This window comes from Heptranchias perlo, chromosome 6 (assembly GCF_035084215.1).
Source record: "Heptranchias perlo isolate sHepPer1 chromosome 6, sHepPer1.hap1, whole genome shotgun sequence".
Classification (NCBI taxonomy): Eukaryota; Metazoa; Chordata; class Chondrichthyes; order Hexanchiformes; family Hexanchidae; genus Heptranchias; species Heptranchias perlo.
This window is the reverse complement of record NC_090330.1, coordinates 28271071-28292840: the sequence shown is the minus strand read 5'-3', so window position 1 is coordinate 28292840 and position 21770 is coordinate 28271071. Positions and strand designations below refer to the sequence as shown.

Here is a 21770-nt window from a genome sequence, read left to right as displayed (position 1 = left end):
GCCATCAGCAGCAGCAGAATTGTATTCCAGCACAATCTGTAACCTCATGGCCCGGCATATTCCTCACTCTACCATTACCAACAAGCCAGGGGATCAACCCTGGTTCAATGAGGAGTGTAGAAGAGCATGCCAGGAGCAGCACCAGGCGTACCTAAAAATGAGGTGCCAACCTGGTGAAGCTACAACTCAGGACTACATGCATGCTAAACAGCGGAAGCAACATGCTATAGACAGAGCTAAGCGATTCCACAACCAACGGATCAGATCAAAGCTCTGCAGTCCTGCCACATCCAGTCGTGAATGGTGGTGGACAATTAAACAACTAACGGGAGGAGGAGGCTCTGCAAACATCCCCATTCTCAATGATGGCGGAGTCCAGCACGTGAGTGCAAAAGACAAGGCTGAAGCGTTTGCAACCATCTTCAGCCAGAAGTGCCGAGTGGATAATCCATCTCAGCCTCCTCCCGATATCCCCACCATCACGGAAGCCAGTCTTCGGCCAATTCGATTCACTCCACGTGATATCAAGAAACGGCTGAGTGCACTGGATACAGCAAAGGCTATGGGCCCTGACAACATCCCAGCTGTAGTGCTGAAGACTTGTGCTCCAGAACTAGCTGCGCCTCTAGCCAAGCTGTTCCAGTACAGCTACAACACTGGCATCCACCCGACAATGTGGAAAATTGCCCAGGTATGTCCTGTCCACAAAAAGCAGGACAAATCCAATCCGGCCAATTACCGCCCCATCAGTCTACTCTCAATCATCAGCAAAGTGATGGAAGGTGTCGTCGACAGTGCTATCAAGCGGCACTTACTCACCAATAACCTGCTCACCGATGCTCAGTTTGGGTTCCGCCAGGACCACTCGGCTCCAGACCTCATTACAGCCTTGGTCCAAACATGGACAAAAGAGCTGAATTCCAGAGGTGAGGTGAGAGTGACTGCCCTTGACATCAAGGCAGCATTTGACCGAGTGTGGCACCAAGGAGCCCTAGTAAAATTGAAGTCAATGGGCATCAGGGGGAAAACTCTCCAGTGGCTGGAGTCATACCTAGCACAAAGGAAAATGGTAGTGGTTGTTGGAGGCCAATCATCTCAGCCCCAGGGCATTGCTGCAGGAGTTCCTCAGGGCAGTGTCCTGGGCCCAACCATCTTCAGCTGCTTCATCAATGACCTTCCCTCCATCATAAGGTCAGAAATGGGGATGTTCGCTGATGACTGCACAGTGTTCAGTTCCATTCGCAACCCCTCAGATAATGAAGCAGTCCGAGCCTGCATACAGCAAGACCTGGACAACATCCAGGCTTGGGCTGATAAGTGGCAAGTAACATTCGCGCCAGATAAGTGCCAGGCAATGACCATCTCCAACAAGAGAGTGTCTAACCACCTCCCCTTGACATTCAACGGCATTACCATCGCCGAATCCCCCACCATCAACATCCTGGGGGTCACCATTGACCAGAAACTTAACTGGACCAGCCATATAAATACTGTGGCTACGAGAGCAGGTCAGAGGCTGGGTATTCTGCGGCGAGTGACTCACCTCCTGACTCCCCAAAGCCTTTCCACCATCTACAAGGCACAAGTCAGGAGTGTGATGGAATACTCTCCACTTGCCTGGATGAGTGCAGCTCCAACAACACTCAAGAAGCTCGACACCATCCAAGATAAAGCAGCCCGCTTGATTGGCACCCCATCCACCACCCTAAACATTCACTCCCTTCACCACCGGCGCACTGTGGCTGCAGTGTGTACCATCCACAAGATGCATTGCAGCAACTCGCCAAGGCTTCTTCGACAGCACCTCCCAAACCCGCGACCTCTACCACCTAGAAGGACAAGAGCAGCAGGCACATGGGAACAACACCACCTGCACGTTCCCCTCCAAGTCACACACCATCCCGACTTGGAAATATATCGCCGTTCCTTCATTGTCGCTGGGTCAAAATCCTGGAACTCCCTTCCTAACAGCACTGTGGGAGAACCGTCACCACACGGACTGCAGCGGTTCAAGAAGGCGGCTCACCACCACCTTCTCGATGGCAACTAGGGATGGGCAATAAATGCCGGCCTTGCCAGCGACGCCCACATCCCGTGAACGAATAAAAAAAAAAAAATGTTTGGTGTATATCTGGGCAACCCTGAGCTAACAAGGAATTCCATTCAGCTCCCCCCTGTTAGGCCTAATGAATTCCATGCCTGTTGAGAGCAGATATTGGTTCTTTGTGGGCTTTAAGTGCAACCTAAAGTGATGAAGGCATATGGTGTTTAATCCCAGAAGGATCAATTGCTCTGAGATACCCTTTTCTGTCATCATTGGAAGCTTTGACATTTTTTGCTGCCTTGTCTTTGGCCTGACAAGGACCTCGGGCTTCTCCTTTCAGAGTGGCATAGTATGGTCCATTTGTCTGCCAGCACCGTGGGGCAAGTGCCTCTGTTGCACCTCTACAGATGCGGGCCTGTCACTCTGAATATTACCCAGCAAAGTGGCGGGTAGAAGTCCTGCCTTGCCACCCTTCTGCCCTCTGAATTTTGGACTCTTGATATTTAGGAATTTTTATGGGAAAACGGTGTATTTGAGCCTTTGAAAGTATCTATACATGAGGCAAGCTGGATCGGCTGAATGGCCATTTTCTTCCCCACCTTAATTTTCTATTACTTTAATTTAAAAAATGTATTATCACAGCACAACACACTATGGACAGTTCATGAAACTCATCACACTAACCAGTGGATTGTGTCTTATATAAAAACAACTCTAAAGCATTGAAATTATAAATGATATGTAATTTAAAAATAGATTGGAGACTTGATATGATATACTTGCATGTGCCAAATCTAGAGCTGGTATTTGGAACACTTGATCTCAGTGGAACTCTTAAGTAGGTTCCACATTATGACAATTCTATTTAAAGAAAATTACTTTCATCTCAGTTTTTTTCTGCCGTCATCAACATAATCTGTAGCTGGATGGTAAATGACGAGAATATAGTCAACTCTATATGAAACTATATTATATATTTTTAAAATTTCAAACATACACTTTTATTTGACAGCAATTATCCAGAGAGAAATGTGGCCCAAAATTCCTATTCATAAGAAGTATTCATAAACTGATGTTTTCTTTCACAATCAAAGCATAATATTGGTTAGTAAGTGAGGCACAGCAATTATACTCAATTACTGTTTGTTTGTTTGCCATATGTCTTTATATCACTCATTTAAATTACAGAAGGTGATTTATATAATAAAAACAAATATTGATGTTCCTCCATTAGGTGTCATTAGTCCATCTAGCAAAAACTGTCAGGTTTTTGATAGATCAAGTTTTTTATATAATAGATGTCGGCTGTGGCTCAATGGTAGCCCTCTTGCCTCTGAAGTCCGAAGGTTGTGGGTTCAAGCCCCACTCCAGAGACATCAACACATAATCTAGGTGCCTGTGGCTAATTTATGAGCTATCCTCCTTTATGGCTCAAGATTTGATGCAAAGAAAATAGCAGCATAAGAAATTACTGAATCCGAAAAGACTGCAAAGCATCTGTCCAGTTCCAAAAATTAATATCGCTCACTCCCTTAAATTCTATTCAGTTCTCCCTTAAACTTTTCTACCGTATTTGCCTCTAATGTCTTCTTGGGTTGTCCATTTCATACATTTGCCAACTGTTACATAAAGTAATTAAATGCAAACTATCTGTGCATCTTCCCTCATCTAAGCTTGAGCCTGTGTCCCCTGGTTTTAGAGTTTGTGGCAATCTCAAAATTTATTGTGATGTGGAGATGCCGGTGATGGACTGGGGTGGACAAATGTAAGGAATCTTACAACACCAGGTTACAGTCCAACAGCTTTATTTGAAATCACAAGCTTTCGGAGCTTAGCTCCTTCGTCAGGTGTTGGACTATAACCTGGTGTTGTGCGACTCCTTACATTCAAAATATATTACTGCAGTTAAATTTATCCATTCCCTTTAGAATACTGCAATAATATCTCCCTTGAGCCTTGAGCCTTTTTCTGCACTGCACCAGTATTTAAATGAACACTTAGCACAATTCTGTGGCATTTCTGCCAGATTTTCTCTTTTTTTCTCCATGCACCCATTTGGAATGGAAGGAAGTGAAGTACCAAGTGTGAAGGAGCTCTTATTTGTCTTTGTATGGCTTTTTTTTGTAATGTTGCCAGTACTTTTAATGTAATTTTTTGTTAAACATCGATTGTATACTTCTGACATTAACTTTTCAGAAAAATTTCAGCAAGTTATTTTTTACTTCTTAAGGTAAGTTTGCTTTAAAGCACCTCTACTATAGTATTTCATGTTTAAGATGGTACTAAATGAAAGAAGAAATGTCAGGGAGATCATCAAGCCTCAGGCCATAACTGCAGACCTTGGCATACATACCTGTCAGTGACCCACAGTTGTCTCTGGGTCAGCAGGCAGAGCTCTGCCATCTACAGTAACATCAGTCAATTTGTAACATAGGAATGGCACCACCGGTGGTTGGCAAGGGCATCATTACTCTTAATTGTTATGCCTTTGGCTCATTCCTACAATATCAGGTAATGTGCTGCCCACACATGAATCAAACAGGCGAATGACATGTCAGTCACCATGGCCAATAGTTTTATCTCTTTTTTACTCAATAGCTGGCAATATCATCACACTGGTGCATTTCCCAAAGTACAGGGGTCACTTATTGCTGCCATGTGCCCAACCCGAAGCCCGTCCTGGGTGTCAGTAAGCGGCTGACCTTCTACTACACATGTGAAGCCTTTGGAAGATGTTAGTGTAGTAAGGCTTTCAATTGTACATCATAACTTGTCTGTGTGCCCTGCTGGAATAAGGGTATGTGTAGTAAACAATGAAATAGCTGTAAGGTTGTGTGAGGGCTTGGTATGGGCGAGCAGTAAATGTGGAACAGATTGGCAGGCAAGACTTGGTGGAATCCTGGACCATTTACCTGGGTATATTGTAATGTTGGGTAGTCTGACATTGTTTGGTTCCTTAAAGTGTGCCATCTTCTCCCCCATCTGCTCCCATGTCTTGCAGGTACTGTAGACAGTGTTTAGCCTGATTGCCACCTCCTGTTGGCATGGTGCATTCATCCTCTGGAGTTCCAAATGGGGCACCCTTCTCACACCCACCTCATGCAGCAGAATATCCACTTCACCAGCAGTCAAATGGGGATCGGGGACAGTGCTTCACTATTATTTATCCACAGGCTCCGCTTCATACCTCTATGTTGGGTAGTTCCGACTTTTGGCCTTATCATCATTTCTTCCACCTCATACAACTCTTGTAAAGAATGGTTTGCAGACTTTTTGGACCTTTAAAAAGGGTCACTCATTTTTACCCCTATACTGTTTGCCCTTTTAATTTTGAGCAGCATCCCTTTAAGGCAGGCGCCCCTCCATCGTGTGCAAGGCTCAAATGAGATTCACGAGTTGGCCTCACAGCATCTAGCAAGACCAGCTCATCACTCAGCCGGAACAGAATTTGGGCCTTATGCAACAGCCACAGTGGGTTTTTAGCCCATGAGGCCTGTCTTTTTTGTGTAGATTAATCCTAATTGAGCTCACTAAAAGTGCAATATAAGATATTAGTATAAGATATTTGTTTCACCCACTATGGAGAGCCAGAACTTCTGCATTCCAGCACTTAAGTCTTGTGCAGAACTTTTGATTTTAGTTGAGGGAGCGATGGATTATGTCAGGGCGAGAGGTTGTACAGCAAACCCTTTGATGACTAAGGCCTGTATCTTGCCACGGATAGTTTTCTGCTGTAATCCATCACCAGTATCTGGCATCTGTTAAAAGGAAAAATATTGCAGGCTTTTCTATTTCAGTCTTTTCTGAGTTTGTGCTAAGAGAAGCAGCCAGCTGATCATTTTATCACCTTTTTCCTACTCCAAACCCATATCCCTCCATTCTTTGTGAAATTATGAATCATTTTTTATTGTTGTTATTTTTATTGTTGAATTTTTGTTTCCTTCACTAGATGACAGTCTATTTACTAAGCTGACAGCTCTAGAAATAGAAAAGTAATTCCTTAAATGGAGTTTTGTTCATGACTTCTCAGCTTATAATCATACCCTCTTGTACTCCTAGTGGTTTTGTAGAAGACACCCCACTACATCCATCTTATTGACTTCTTTCATTATTTTAAAACTTGGATTGCCTTCCTCCAGAAAAATCCATTTTTTCATTGAGAACAGATTCAACTTCCATAGCCACTCTTTCTAAGCCTCTAATTATTTTTGTTGCCCTTCTCTGAATTCTTTCCACTGCCTCTACATTGTTTCACAAGTATTGTGAGCACAGCTGGGGAATATGGCTGGTGTGATATCTCTGATGCTTATTGGGGTGAATTTTAACCTCAAAGAACTGGTGGGTTGTGGTCGGATGGGAGGCAAAAATAATAGATATTGGAAGTGGGACCGCATCCTGGCTTCATTGTGTCCACTTCTGGTTTAACCCAGGCGTGTTAGGATGCATGCGTGCAACTGAAACCCAGAAGTCCCGTCCTCACTTAATGCCTGTGGCCGGCTTGTTAAAGGGGCAATGCAAATAATGTAAACAGTTGAGCTACCTAATTTTTTGTGGATTCTGCGACAGAAACAGATTTAATTTCTCCTGCATGGGTTTCTCATGGCTTCTGAAACAAGCCATTGAAATGGAGGCAAGATGCAGCCGAAGCTCATTTGGCCCTTTAAACCTGTGATTGACACATCTCAATAAAAGGTCTGGTATTGCAGCTGGTCACTCAGTTCTCTCAGGCAAACATTTGACTGGGAGTTCTTTGTGTTTAGACTGAGAGTTCTTTGCTGAGACTGAGAATTCTTGTGTTCAGATAAATTTACCAACATTTTGGAGCCTCTCAAACTGACAAGATCAGGACGAGGGGCGCAATGGACCTATTCCACAGTATGTCTGAGGAGGAGGAAAATCACCATCCATGGCAGTTCTGGGATCTGCAGGTGCACAAAAGCGAGGTGCACTACATCATCCTGGAGAACAGCAGAGAGGGGACCAACAGAGAGGCCGACGTCACAGGAAGCATTACCTACATGAGAGGTTATACAGGCAGAGGCTAAGCTTCCTGGACCTCTCTGAGGAGCAGTGCCCATACAGGCTCAGATTGAGTCTGCAGGTGGTCACAGACATCTGTAGCTTTTCTCAGGAAGAGCTGCTCCCCGCTGGACCCGGTGGCCATGCATTGCCCAGTGCAGTAAAAGTAACTACTGCCCTCAATTTCTTTGCCTCTGGGTCCTTCCAGGGTGCCACCGGTGACATCCCTGGGGTCTCTCAATCGTCTGTACATAAGGGTATAAGGCAGATGACGGACGAGTTATTTGCCAGGACGTCCGATTACGTGAACTTCCCCCGCGACGACATCAGCCAGATTAAGCGAGCAGTGGGTTTCGCCTCTTTGGCTGGCTACCCACGGGTGCAGGGCATAATCGATTGCACACACATGACAATCCATTGACCACCACATAAACCAGGCATATTCATTAGCCGATAGGGCTAAAACTCCATCAATGCGCAGCTAGTGTGCGACCACAACAAGACGTTTTTGCAGGTGTGCGCCAGATTCCCTGGCAGCTGTCATGATGCCTTCATTTTGCGCCAGTCAGACATTTCAGACCTATTCCAGACAGGAGTCAGACTTAAAGGATGGCTCCTTGGAGACAAGGATACCCCTGCAAATGAAGATCATGTTGCCTGTGAGGAACCCTACCAACGCGGCACAAGAACAATACAACCAGAGCCACATGACCACCGGGTGTGTAATTGAGAAAGCCATAGGCATGTTAAAGATGCGCTTCAGATGTCTAGACAGGTCTGGCAGAGCTCTTCAGTACTCACCAGCGAGGGTCTCCAAGATAATTGTGATGTGCTGCGTCCAGCCATCTGTGAGCTCCCAGTCTCTCCATCTTCGATTGAGGGGACCGCAGATGTCCCACTTATTTCCATTGAGTCCTCCTCTGTACCAGTCAGTTCCACAATCTGTTGGAGGTCCACCGCCAGTCCTCGGCCTCTTTCTTGCGTTTTGCACTCTTCTCCTACAAGGGGCGACAGAACAGACCAGTGGGTGACTGAAGGTGCCTTATTCACCCGACAGATGCAGTGCATTGGATGAGGATGACTATAATACAGATGCATCAGAGATTAACTGTCACACAGTTGTATCACTTTGCATCAGGATTGGAGTGAGTGACAGTATTGTTTGCATAAATGGGGAGGTGAGCAAGTGGAGAGAAAGTGGAGGATGGTTGCTGGTAGCACTTAAGTGGGTGTGAGGAGTCTTGAGCATGCTTGCCAAGACAATAATGATGAGGTGGTGGTGGGGGACTGGCGGGGTTGTTGAACACAACGGGATGTGAGTGAATCAGCAAATGCACACACTTTTCCAGATCTGGTCAGATTATTCAAGTGCTTCCTGCACTGCAGCCAAGACCTGGGCACCGTGCTTCTGCTTGTCACCTCTTGTGCTTCCTCCAGCCAAGCCTTTTTGGAGACAGAATCAGGTTTCCTCCTGCCATCCCTTGGATAAAGAACCTTCTTCCTGGCTCTCACTGCAGCCAGTAGTACATCTATGGAGGCATCAGTAAATCTAGGTGCTGCGTTTGCTCTCCAGGACTCCATTTCTCCTTTCTCCTTTAAAATCCATGTTTGAACTGGCCCTTTAAATACCATAGCTCTGATCGTGTCAATCGGGTATGCTGAACGCCTGCTGCGCAGCTTGGAGATGCGAAACCTGGAAGCAAAGATAATTGCCTGCAATCGAGTTGCGATCGTAGATTTAAACCCGCTCACTTGACTTCCGGGTTCCTCATGGGCAAATCCACCCACCCGCTGAGTTTCCGGCTCCAAGTTAAAATCCAGGCCATTGTGTCAGTGGCCTTTGAAATACTTAGGTCACATTTTGTGAAGGTGCAGTGCCAACACAAAGCTTTGTTTGACAGAGCATGAATTAGAAAATCAAATGTAGAAATCACTGCGCCCAATTCCCAATGCTCCCGATTTTCTAGTGATTCATTTTAATCACCTGATGATCGGGCACACCACAAATTTGGGGTGCTGACCTCCTATGAGGAGGAGCTCAGCTTGAGCTCATCTTGGTATCAGCGGTAGCATTCTGCTTTCAATACTTCCATCAAAATTATTTAGAAATGTATCGAGAAGCTTAGGGTCGGGATTCTCCACTTTGCGGCGGTGTTCTGGCAGGACGGAACCTCCGCCTGCCTCTCTGACTCTCCCGCAGCACTGGCTCATTTTGCTGGGTCAGGGGTCATCTTCCATACAGTGCAGGCCCACCGTGGTTAGAACCATAGAACCATAGAAAAGATGCAGCTCAGAAGGGGGCCATTCGGCCCATCGTGTTCACGCCGGCTCGAAGAACAACCAGGTGCCCATTCTAATCCCACCTTCCAGCATCCGGTCCGTAGCCCTGCAGCTTACAGCACTTTAGGTGCAGGTCCAGGTACTTCTTAAAAGAGTTGAGGGTCCCTGCCTCTACCACCAATTCAGGCAGCGAATTCCATACATCCACCACCCTCTGGGTAAAAAAGTTTTTCCTCATGTCCCCTCTAATCCTTCCGCCAATCAGCTTAAATCTATGTCCTCTAGTTCTTGAACTCTCTGCTAGAGGAAACAGGTACTTCCTGTCTACTCTATCTTGGCCCCTCATAATTTTGTACACTTCAATCAAGTCACCCCTCAGCCTCCTCTGCTCCAAGGAATACAACCCCAGCCTATCCAATCTCTCCTCGTAGCTGCAATTTTCAAGCTCCAGCTGTGGCCTTACCAGCGTTTTATACAGTTCCATCATTACATCCCTGCTTTTGTATTCTATACCTCGGCTAATAACGGATAGCATTCCATATGGCTTCTTCACAACGTTATCTACCTGTACTGCCACCTTCAGGGACCTGTGCACATGCACTCCAAGGTCTCTCAATATATTCCCATTTACTGCGTATTCCCTTTTACTGTTTGCCCTCCCTAAGTGCATTACCTCACACTTCTCCGGGTTGAACTCCATTTGCCACTTTTCCGCCCACTCCACCAACCCATTGATATCTTCTTGGAGTCTTCAGCTATCCTCTTCACTATCAACCACACGGCCAATTTTTGTGTTGTCTGCAAATTTGCCAATCATGCCCCCTACATTCAAGTCCAAATCACTTATATATACCACAAACAGCAAGGGGCCCAACACTGAGCCCTGTGGCACACCACTGGAAACAGATTTCTACAGGTTATTCCTACTGCCAAGAGGGAGCCCACCAGTGCCACCGAGGAACCTGGGGTGTTGCTGCAGTGGGATCAGTAATGGGAAGTAGTGTGTGGGGGGGGATATAGCTCATCAAGGAAGATATGAATTAATTACACTGTCTTCTGGAACTAGATTTGCAGCCGATGAGCAAACTCAGCACTGTGCTGCCAATAGCAGTAAATGTAGCAATGGCACTGAACTGCTCTGCTACGGGGGTCTATTATACAGGAGACTTGGCAAGGATCAGACAGTTTGCGATTCACCTCTGCATTATCAAAGTCATAGATGTCCTGTTTCGACATGCCAGTTACTTCATTAAATTCAATACTAGAATTCTATAGAGCAAGAGAGCCATATAGGGTTTTATAAAAGACATCATATTCCCCAGAGTGCAGGGGCTTCATCAGTGACATTGGTGCTGGTCATTCAAGCATCTGTGTGGTATTCATCAACAGAGAAGGATACTATATAAATGTCTAAATGGCTTGTGACACTGCCAAGGAATTCAATATGTCGGTGCACAGTTTCTAAGGAGCAATCATGATTTCCCAAGGTGATAGCAGTTTGAATGGGTTACCTGCTTCAAAATAGGCTTGTAGGAAGTATTTTTGTCTAGTTTTGGTGTAGTAGATAGTCCTTTAAATCCATTGGCAGTACATAAGCTGTTTAAAAACTGACTGCAGTCCAGATTCCTGTACCCAGCTTATTTTGATACGAATTACAAATTTCATCAGATATAAGCTGGGGTGAAGAATAATTCAAACTTAAATTTAACTTTTCATTGGTCAGTTAGATTAATATACCCCCAGTGCTTTGGGACTGGTACTTTTTTAAATTTCAGTGATCAATCATTAAAAATCCAAGAATTCCCAATCTTTTCTGGGTTAAAAAAATAAGCTGTTCTGTTTAAATCAAAGAGGTTGATTTTAACTAGGGGCGGGATCGTTGCATGAAGGGACCTGAAGCGAGCAGAGTACCCGGAAGTTGGAAAGGAAATGAAACCTGGCCGATTTTAATGGCCGGGCCTCTTTTTAATATTTCATATCTGTCTCCCGACTGAAGCCAGCGTGAATGACGTCAAGGCGGGCAGGAATGGGAATTGGGGCAGGAGCTGGTCACAGTCAGGGACCCAGGGGAACAGACCCCGGCATAAGGTAAGTCTGGGGGGGATTTCCCAAACATATGCCAGTGTGGGGAGGGAGAGGGAAGGTAGGGGCAGGGGAGTCCCAGTGATTACTTCTTTGGCCCGGAGGAGCTTTCAAGGACTACCCAGAAGAGTAAGAAATTAAACTTGTCTTGGTCTCTTCTGGACACTCAGTTGCCTCCCGCCAGGTATCTCTGCCGGGTTTGCCCCCAGGCAGGCCTCCCCACCCAGTTCTAGTTAAAATAGCATTGCGGCACCGGAGACATAATCGGGCTGTGACTTTTACATTTTGATTAGCGGGAACCTCGGCCGACCTGAAAGTTGGAAATGAAAAATAGCAATGGGCGGTAACGGAGCGCTCTGGGGCTAGAAAGTCGACTCGCCCTATTTTAACCCCTTGCTCTCTCATGCAACGTTCCCGCCTAGCGGGGAGGGGGTTAAAATCGACCCCAAAGAATCTGTTTGAAAATCTCAGAGAAGGGAGCGATTACTTTGAAACTCCTGAAAGAGAGAAAAATTGGTTTGAATTTTAAAAAATGACCCAGCGACGATGAAGGAACGGTGATATATTTCCAAGTCAGGATGGTGTGTAACTTGGAGGGGAACATGCAGGTGGTGTTGTTCCCATGTGCTTGCTGCTCTTGTCCTTCTAGGTGGTAGAGGTCGCGGGTTTGGGAGGAGCTGTTGAAGAAGCCTTGGCGAGTTGCTGCAGTGCATCCTGTGGATGGTACACACTGCAGCCACTGTGTGCCGGTGGTGAAGGGAGTGAATGTTTAGGGTGGTGGATGGGGTGCCAATCAAGCGGGCTGCTTTGTCCTGGATGGTGTCGAGCTTCTTGAGTGTTGTTGGAGCTGCACTCATCCAGGCAAGTGGAGAGTATTTCATCACACTCCTGACTTGTGCCTTGTAGATGGTGGAAAGGCTTTGGGGAGTCAGGAGGTGAGTCACTCGTCGCAGAATACCCAGCCTCTGACCTGCTCTCATAGCCACAGTATTTATATGGCTGGTCCAGTTAAGTTTCTGGTCAATGGTGACCCCCAGGATGTTGATGGTGGGGGATTCAGTGATGGTAATGCCGTTGAATGTCAAGGGGAGGTGGTTAGACTCTCTCTTGTTTGAGATGGTCATTGCCTGGCACTTGTCTGGCGCGAATGTTACTTGCCACTTATGAGCCCAAGCCTGGATGTTGTCCAGGTCTTGCTGCATGCGGGCTCGGACTGCTTCATTATTTGAGGGGTTGCGAATGAAACTGAACACTGTGCAATCATCAGCGGACATCCCCATTTCTGACTTTATGATGGAGGGAAGATCATTGATGAAGCAACTGAAGATGGTTGGGCCTAGGACACTGCCCTGAGGAACTCCTGCAGCAATGCCGTGGGGCTGAGATGCCAAGAAACAATTAATTAGGCTCCTTTGGGAGTACTGTATTATATGGAAGTTATTTATAAAGAGTTAGCTTAGTTCTTAGAGTTGCTATCTTTTTTATTATTTATATATTTTGTCCAGTTGAGGAGTTGGGAGTGGATGTCTAATGTAAATACTTAACAATTATATGACCATTTCTTATGTGCTTGTTCATCCATTTCACCTGACGAAGGAGATAATCTCCGAAAGCTTGTGATTTTAAAATAAAACTATTGGACTATAACCTGGTGTTGTAAGATTCCTTACAAAAATAAATTTGTGTGATACTTTAAAATTAAATTGAAATCTAGTGTGATGTTAAACCACTTTTGAAGTACTGGAATGAGAACTTATAAGTCTAGTAGCTGAAGACATGGATTGCTGTTCATTTTTGAACAATGGCTGATTTTTGTTTCAGTAATTCTGAATGTGTAACAACAGAAACTTGCATTTTTACAGTGCTGCTCATATACAGGAAGGCGTATCAAAATGCTTTACATTGAGAAAGAGAAAACAGTAAATGCTGAGTAGGAGAGGAAAAAAGGAAAAATGGAGAGCGTTAGGGTAGGGGCCAAAAGAGGGTTTTGAAGAGATTTTTGAAAGCACGGAGGGAGTGTTTGACATGGGAGGAATACCAGTATACAGGAGCTTAAGGTATGTTTAATGTGATATGCCTCTGCGCTTCCTCCTTGTGCTACACGTACTTGTGCACTGTGGTTTTTCTAACATACTACTCAGCAGCCAGCCCTTTTCCAGCCCAGCCCATGTTTCTTTCACATTCATGAGGAGTGAGTCACCCTGTGCTAAATCACTAAAACCTTCCATTGTGTGCCTGTCGGCTGGTGCCTGCTTCAAGTTATGATGATGGCAATAAGTATTATGCTGAATCTTGTTGGTGAGAAGGACAGGCTTGCGGCTTCTGGGATTCTGGTATATTGTAAAAAGAAGAAAAGAGCGCAGGATAAGTACATGGACATAATTAGGTATGTTATTGTTGCACAGTCAAAACATGGCACATTTTACTGCTTTAAATTTCCCCTTGGCAATATCATCCTAAAATACAATGTCATGATCCATATGTATGTTGCCGACACCCAGCTCTACCTCACCACCACCTCTCTCGACCCGTCCACTGCCTCTGATTTGTCATGCTACTTGTCCGACATCCAGTATTGGATGAGCAGAAATTTTCTCCAATTAAATATTGGGAAGACTGAAGCCATTGTCTTAGAATATAAGAACATAAGAAACAGGAGCAGGAATAGGCCATATGGCTCCTCGAGCCTGCTCCTCCATTCAATAAGATCATAGTTGATCTTCTACCTCAACTCCACTTTCACGCCCTATCCCTATATCCCTTGATTCACTCAGTCTTGAATATATTCAATGACTGAGCATCCACAGCCCTCTGGGGTAGAGAATTCCGAAGATTCGCAACCCGCTGAGTGAAGACATTTTTCCTCATCTCGGTCCTAAATGGCCGACCCCTTATCTTGAGACTATGACCTGTAGTTCTAGACTCTCCAGCCAGGGGAAACAGCCTCTCAGCATCTACCCTGTCAAGCCCTCTAAGAATTTTATACATTTCAATGAGATCACCTCTCATTCTTCCAAACTCCAGAGAATATAGGCCCATTTTACTCAATCTCTCCTCCATTGGACAACCCTCATCCCAGGAATCAATCGAGTGACCCTTTATTGCACCTCCTCTAAGGCAAGTATATCCTTCCTTAGGTAAGGAGACCAAAACTGTACACAGTACTCCAGGTATGGTCTCACCAGAGCCTATATAATTGCAGCAAGGCCTCCTTACTCTTATACTCCAACCCCTTTGCAATAATGGCTAACATACCATTTGCCTTCCTAATTGCTTGCTGTACCTTGATGTTAACTTTCTCTGTTTCATGTACAAGGACAGCCAAATCCCTCTGACTACCAACCATTCTTAGTCTCTCACCTTTTAAAAAATATTCTGCTTTTCTATTCTTCCTAACAAAGTGGATAATTTCACAATTTCACATTATACTCCATCTGCCACCTTCTTGCCCACTCACCTGTCTATGTCCCTTTTGAGCCTCTCTGCATCCTTCTCACAGCTTACTTTCCTACCTAGCTTTGCATTGTCAGCAAACTTGATTACATTACACTCGGTCCCCTCATCTACGTCATTGATATATATTGTAAACAGCAGAGGCCCAAGCACTGATCCTTGCAGCACCCCACTAGTTATAACCTGCCAACCCGAAAATGACCCGTTTATTCGTACTCTCTGTTTTCTGTCCGTTAACTAATCCTCAATCCACGTTAATATATTGCCCCCAATCCCACAGGCCCTAATCTTGTGTAACAACCTCTTGTGTGGCACCTTATCGAATGCCTTTTGAAAATCCAAATATACTACATCCACTGGTTCCCCCTTATCTACCCTGCTAGTTACATCCTCAAAAAACTCTAATAGATTTGTCAAACACAATTTCCCTTTCATAAAACCATGTTGATTCTGCCCAATCATATTATGATTTTCTAAGCGCCCTGTTACTACATCCTTAATAATAGATTTTAGCATTTTCCCCACTATTGATGTCAGGCTAACTGGCCTATAGTTCCCTGTTTTCACTTTCCCTCCTTTCTTGAATAGCGGGGTTACATTTGCTACCTTCCAATCCATGGGGACCGTTCTAGAATCTAGGGAATTCTGGGAGATCAAAACCAATGCATTCACTATCTCTGCAGCCACCTTTTTTAAAACCCTAGGATGTAGGCCATCAGATCTAGGGGATTTGTCAGCTTTTAGTCCCATTCATTTCTCCAGTACCTTTTCTTTACTAATCTTAATTGCTTTAAGTTCCTCACTCTCATTAGACACTTGGTTCCCCCCTATTTCCAGTCCACAATTTTGGTCTGTAGCCACTGATTCCATCGCCCTCCCTGGCCACTGTCTGAGGCTGAACCAGATTGTTCGCAACCCATGCATCCTATTTAACCCTGAAATGAGCTTCTGGCCCCATATCCTCTCCATCACAAAGACCGCCTACTTCCACCTCCATAATATCACCCATAATCAGCTGAAACCCTCATCCATGCTTTTGTTACCTCCAGACTTGACTATTCCAGTGATCTCCTGGCCAGCCTCCTATCTTCCACTGTCAATAAACTTAAGTTAATCGAAAACTCTGTTGCTCATATCCTAACTCATTCTAAGTCGCGTTCACCATGTACCCTAATGCTCGCTGACCTACATTGGCTTCCGGTCCACCTGCGCCTTGATTTAAAAATTCTTATCCTCGTGTTCAAATCCCGCCCCCCCCCCCCAAAGGTCTTGTTTCTCTCTGTCTCTGAAACCTCCTCCAGCCCCACCCCGACAACGCTGCGTTCCCCCAACTCTGGCCTCTTATGCATCCCCACTTCTTTCGCCCCACCAATGCTGTTGCCTTCAGCTGTCCAGGCTCGGTGTCATTTTTGTGTGATTGTGCTCCTGTGAAGCACCATGGGACGTTTTACGACGTTAAAGGCACTATATAAATGCAAGTTGTTGTTGTATCATAGTATCTTGTACAGGAGGAGGCCATTCGGCCGATTGTGCCTGTGCTGGCTCTTTGAAAGAGCTATCCATTTAGTCCCATTCCCCTGCCTTCTCCCTACTGCCCTGTAAATATTTTCCCTTCAAGTATTTATCCAGTTCCCTTTTGAAAGTTTCTATTGAATCTGCTTCCACCACTCCCTCAGGCAGTGCATTCTAGACAATTACAAGATGCTGTGTAAAAAAATGTTTCCTCATGTCACCTCTGGCTCTTTTGCCGATCACCTTAAATCTGTGGCCTCTGGTTACTGACCCTCTGCCACTGAAACAGTTTCTCCTTGTTTACTCTATAAAAACCGTTAAGAATTTTGAACACCTCTATCAAATCTCCCCTTAACCTTCTCTGTTCTAATGAGAACAACCCCAGCTTCTCCAGTCTCTCCACATAACTGATGTCCCTCATCCCTGGTACCATTCAAGTAAATCTCTTCTGCATCCTCTCTAAGGCCTTGACATCCTTCCTAAAGTGTGGTGCCCAGAATTGAACAGAATACTCCAGCTGAGGCCTAACCAGGGATTTATAAAGGTTTAGCATAACTTCCTTGCTTTTGTACGCTATGCCTCTATTAATAAAGCCCAGAATCCCATATGCTTTTTTAACAGCCTTCTCAACTTGTCCTGCCACTTTCAAAGATTTGTGTATGTTCCCCCTCAGATCTCTCTGTTCCCGCACCCCCTTTAAAATTGAACCATTTAGTTTATGTTGCCTCTCCTCAGTCTTTCTACCAAAATGTATCACTTGACACTTCTCTGCGTTAAATTTCATCTGTCATGCGTCTTCCCATTTCACCAGTCTGTCTATGTCCTCCTGAAGCCTGTCACTATCCTCCACATTGTTTACTACATTTCTGAGTTTTGTGTCATCTGTAAACTTAGAAATTATACCCTCTATACCCAAGTCCAGGTCATTAATATGTATCAAAAAGAGCAGTGGACCCATTACTGACCGCTGGGGAAACACCACTGTTTACTTCCCTCCAGTATGAAAAACAACTGTTCACCACCACTTTCTGTCTCTTAATCAATTTTGTATCCACGCTGCCACTATCCCTTTAATCCCATGGGCTTTAATTTTGCTAACAAGCCTATTATGTGGTACTTTATCAAATGCCTTTTGAAAGCCCATATTCATAACATCAACCGCACTATCCTCATCAACCCTCTCTGTTTATCAAAGAACTCAATCAGGTTAATCAAACGCGATTTTCCTTTAACAAATCCATGCTGACTTTCATTCATTAGCCCATACTTTTCCAAGTGGCAATTTATTTTGTCCCAGATTATTGTCTCTAAAACTTTCCCCACCACCGACTTTAGGCTGACTGGCCTGTAATTACTGGGTTTATCCCTCTTCTTTTTTTGAACAGAGGTGTAACATTTGCAACGCTCCAGCTCTCTGGCACCGTCCCCATATCTAAGGAGGATTGGAAGATTATAATATATAATAATAATTATTCATAATATATAAATGTCAGCATTGGCTCAGTGGTAGCTCTCTTGCCTCTGAGTTAGAATGTCATGGGTTCAAATTCCAGGTCAGAGACTTGAACATATAATCTAGGGTGACACTTCAGTGCAGTACTGTGAGGATGCTTCACTGTTAGAGGTGCTTACTTTCGAATAAGATGCTAAACAGATCCAGTGGCACAATTCAGAGATGAGCAGAGGAGTTCGCTGGGTGTCCTGGCCAATATTTATCCCTCAACCAACACCATTCTAAGAGATCTGGTCATTTATCTTATTGCTTTTTGTGGGACCTTGCTGTGTGCAAATTGACTGCTGTATTTTCCTGTATTACAACAGTGACTACACTTCAAAGGTATTTCATTGGCGGTGAAGTGCTTTGGGATGCCCTGAGGACATGAAAGGTGCTTTCCAGATTTTATGAAACTTGGGATGGGTGTGGAATGGGATGTGTCTGTATACATAATGAAGATACATTGAGGCATATGGTGATTATTTGATTGCTTGGCTGTGCATCAGTTTTGTGGAAACCTGGGAATACTGTTTAATTCCTAGTTACATAATTTATTAGTGTGCAATTAATTTTGAATTGTTGGTATGTAATTACTAGCATTATAAACTGATCATCGAACTGGTTCAGTTATGTCATGTTTTCATAATGTCATGATTTATTCATTCAAGTGAGTAACAATGCATAGCTTTTAACAAAACGACTGACAAACTGTCACGTTTCTACAATAAGCAGTCACATTCTAGAAATAGCCAATGTGTGGATTTCTGTTACTAGATATGTTTCTCTTATTTTTATGAGTTAGTTATTTGGGTTCATAGTTCAAAAACTTTATTGTTTTCTTTTTCCTACACTTCAGTGGAACAGAAGAAAAACACTATCCCAATTGTCCAAAGATCAAACCTACCCAAACCTGGGCACTCTGGACTTCGGCCTCCGGGTTACTCTCGATTGCCAGCAGCTAAACTCGTGGCTTTTGGATTTGTCAGGAGTTCAAGTGTGTCATCAGTCTCAAGCAACCAATCAAATGACAGCGTTCATAGTGACCACAGCAAAGCTGCAAATCGTAAGCCACAATTTATTGGTTTCTCATTTGATGCAGGAAAGTGTCTCTTACCTCATTTTTCATCTTTTACTTAAAATCTTTAAGAAATCAGAATATCTAACCTGAACTTTAGTTGACTTGAAATATTTGTCAGACTTCTGAAATAGGTAAAGTGGGGAAATGTTACACAGAGAGGTGATGAAATTAAAATGAATCACTACAGGGCATATAACCCCAGCATCTGACATTTTATCACAACACATTTAAAAGAAAACATTCTCCACCCTCATTGTAACATAACCTTTTGGAGCCAAACGTTTTAGATGAATATTCAGGTTATACTAAATGTTCTAAAACATGTAACCTATTGGAGGCAGGGTCTAGTCGCCCTATAATAGATACAGTGTTAGAACTGGGAGTCAGTCTCAGAATAGTATCCATGGAGTGCATTGCGCAACCACGAGCCTAAAGTTATATTGCCGATTGTGCATTGCTGAAGGACGTGCTGAGTTTAGCCACAAAGGAATTCTGTGCACGCATTAAAGCATGCAAGTGCAGAACTCTGCTCCCTGGGTGACTAATCTTTAATGGTAGGAGAGTGTGGGCAGGCAAAAATGTTTAAAATGAAATCAGATTTAAAAGTTAAATGCAGCTTTACAACAGGCCGGATAATACTCAGCCTGCTGTGAACTCAGACCAATGTGAGACAGCTTCACAAGTTAGCTCCCATTCTTGCATCAGCGCTCACTCAAAAATGCTTTGCATTGTTGCAAAAGTGGCAATTTAACTGCACCTTCAGAATAAATGCATGCATACCCAACATAAACAAGAGGAAAAATTGAGGAAAGTAAACTTTTTTCCTTTCCTACCTACCCTTGATCTATAAAAGTTGACAGTGAACTCCAGGTGTAAACGTTTTTTAATCGATCATTTATTATAGAAAAGTGCAATGTTTGAAGCTGGAGAATTGGCGGACTGGTAATCAATGTACCTTTCTAGTCCTACCTTCAACCTTGCCCCCACCATTTTGGAAGGTGCCGTGAGGACGAGAGTGAGTGATGGGGATGATGGAAGAGTGGAGTAGGGGGTCACGGAGGGTGCGGTCCCTTCGGAATGCTGAAAGGGGAGGGGAGGGAAAGATGTGTTTGGTGGTGGGATTGTGCTGGAGGTGGCGGAAATGGCGGAGGATGATGCGTTGAATGTGGAGGCTCGTGGGGTGGAAAGTAAGGACAAGAGGGACCCCATCATGATTCTGGGAGGGAGGGGAAAGGGTGAGGGCAGAAGTGCAGGAAATAAGAGGGACACGTTCGAGGGACCTGTCAACTACAGTGGAGGGGAATGCTTGGTTGAGGAAAAAGGAAGACATGTCAGAAGCACTGGTGTGGAAGGTGGCATCGTCAGAACAGATACGACAGAGGTAGAGAAACTGGGAGAAGGGAATAGAGTCCTTACAGGAATTAGGGTGGGAGGAAGTGTAATCAAGCTGGCTGTGGGAGTCGATGGGCTTATGATAGGCTGACAACCAATATCTATCTCCAGAAATGTAGGTAGAGAAGTCAAGGAAGGGAAGGGAAGAGTCAGAGATGGACCATGTGAAGGTGAGGAAAGGGTGGAAATTGGAAGCAAAGTTGATGAAATTTTCTAGTTCTGGGCGAGAGCAGGAAATGGCACCGATACAGTCATCAATGTACTGGAAAAAGAGGTGAGGGAGGGGATCTGAGTAGGACTGGAACAAGGAATGTTCCACGTATCCCACAAAAAGGCAGGCATAGCTGGGACCCATACAGGTTCCCATAGCGACACCTTTAATTTGGAGGAAGTGAGATGAGTCAAAGGAGAAGTTGTTCAACGTAAGAACAAGTTCAGCCAGGCGGAGGAGAGTGGTGGTGGATGGGGACCGGTTGGGCCTCCATTCAAGGAAGAAGCAGAGGGCCCGCAGGCCGTCCTGGTGGGTGATGGAGGTGTAAAAGGACAGGGTGTCCACGGTGAAAAGGAGATGGTTAGGGGAGAAAAAATAGTCGAGAAAGGAGGATATAAGTTCCGTGGGGCAAGAACAGATTGAAACGATGGGTCTCCCAGGGCAGTCTTGTTTGTGGATCTTGGGAAGGAAGTACAAGGGGGCTGTGTGGGGTTGGGGGACTATGAAGTTGGAGGCCGTTGGGGGAAGATCTCCAGAGGAGATGAGGTCAGTGACGGTCTGGGGTGGTGGTCCAGGAGGAGGTGGGAGGAGGTGTCGGGGAATTGGCCTTCAGCCTCCGCAAGGTCTGTTCACCACACAACAACAGCGCCACCCTTGTCAGCAGGTTTAATGACAATGTCAGGGTTGGACCTGAGAGAACGGAGTGCTGCGATTCAGAGGGAGTTAGATTAGAGTGAGTGAGGGGAGTAGAGAAATTGAGACAGCCGATGTCACGCTGGCAGTTTGCAATGAAAAGATCAAGAGAAGGTAAGAGGCCAGGGGGAGAGGTCCAGGTAGAATGAGAATTCTGAAGACGGGAGAAAGGGTCCGCTGTGCGGGGGGAAGACTCATAAGTAACGAAGTGGGCGCGGAGTCGAAGGCGATGGAAGAAGAGCTCAGTGTTGTGTCGAGCTTGAAATTCATGGGGGTGAAGGTGTAGGGATGAAGCTAAGGCCTTTGCTGAGGACTGATCCTTCGTGGTCAGAGAGGGGAAGTTCAGAGGGGATAGTGAAAACACGACAAAGGGTGAGATTGGATGGAGGGATGGTGTCAGAGGAAAGTGAAGGGGAAGAAGAATCAGGAGGGGCATTGGTATCTAAGAGTTGTTGAAGCTTGCGGTCCTTAACACCTGAAAGGAAGAAAAAAAAGTTTTTGTTAAGCGAAG

At 44.9% G+C, this 21770-nt stretch overlaps 1 protein-coding gene across 2 annotated transcripts in view; it reads left to right on the top strand.

Annotated features, from left to right (window-relative positions):
- The window catches only part of LOC137322854 (microtubule-associated tumor suppressor candidate 2-like), a 434152-nt gene that overhangs the window by 192394 nt on the left and 219988 nt on the right, over positions 1 to 21770 (top strand). For both annotated transcript variants that reach the window (XM_067985994.1, XM_067985995.1), the window contains one exon: positions 18742 to 18948. In XM_067985994.1, the coding sequence (XP_067842095.1) occupies positions 18742 to 18948 (207 nt within the window). The remainder of the gene's footprint in view (positions 1 to 18741; positions 18949 to 21770) is intronic.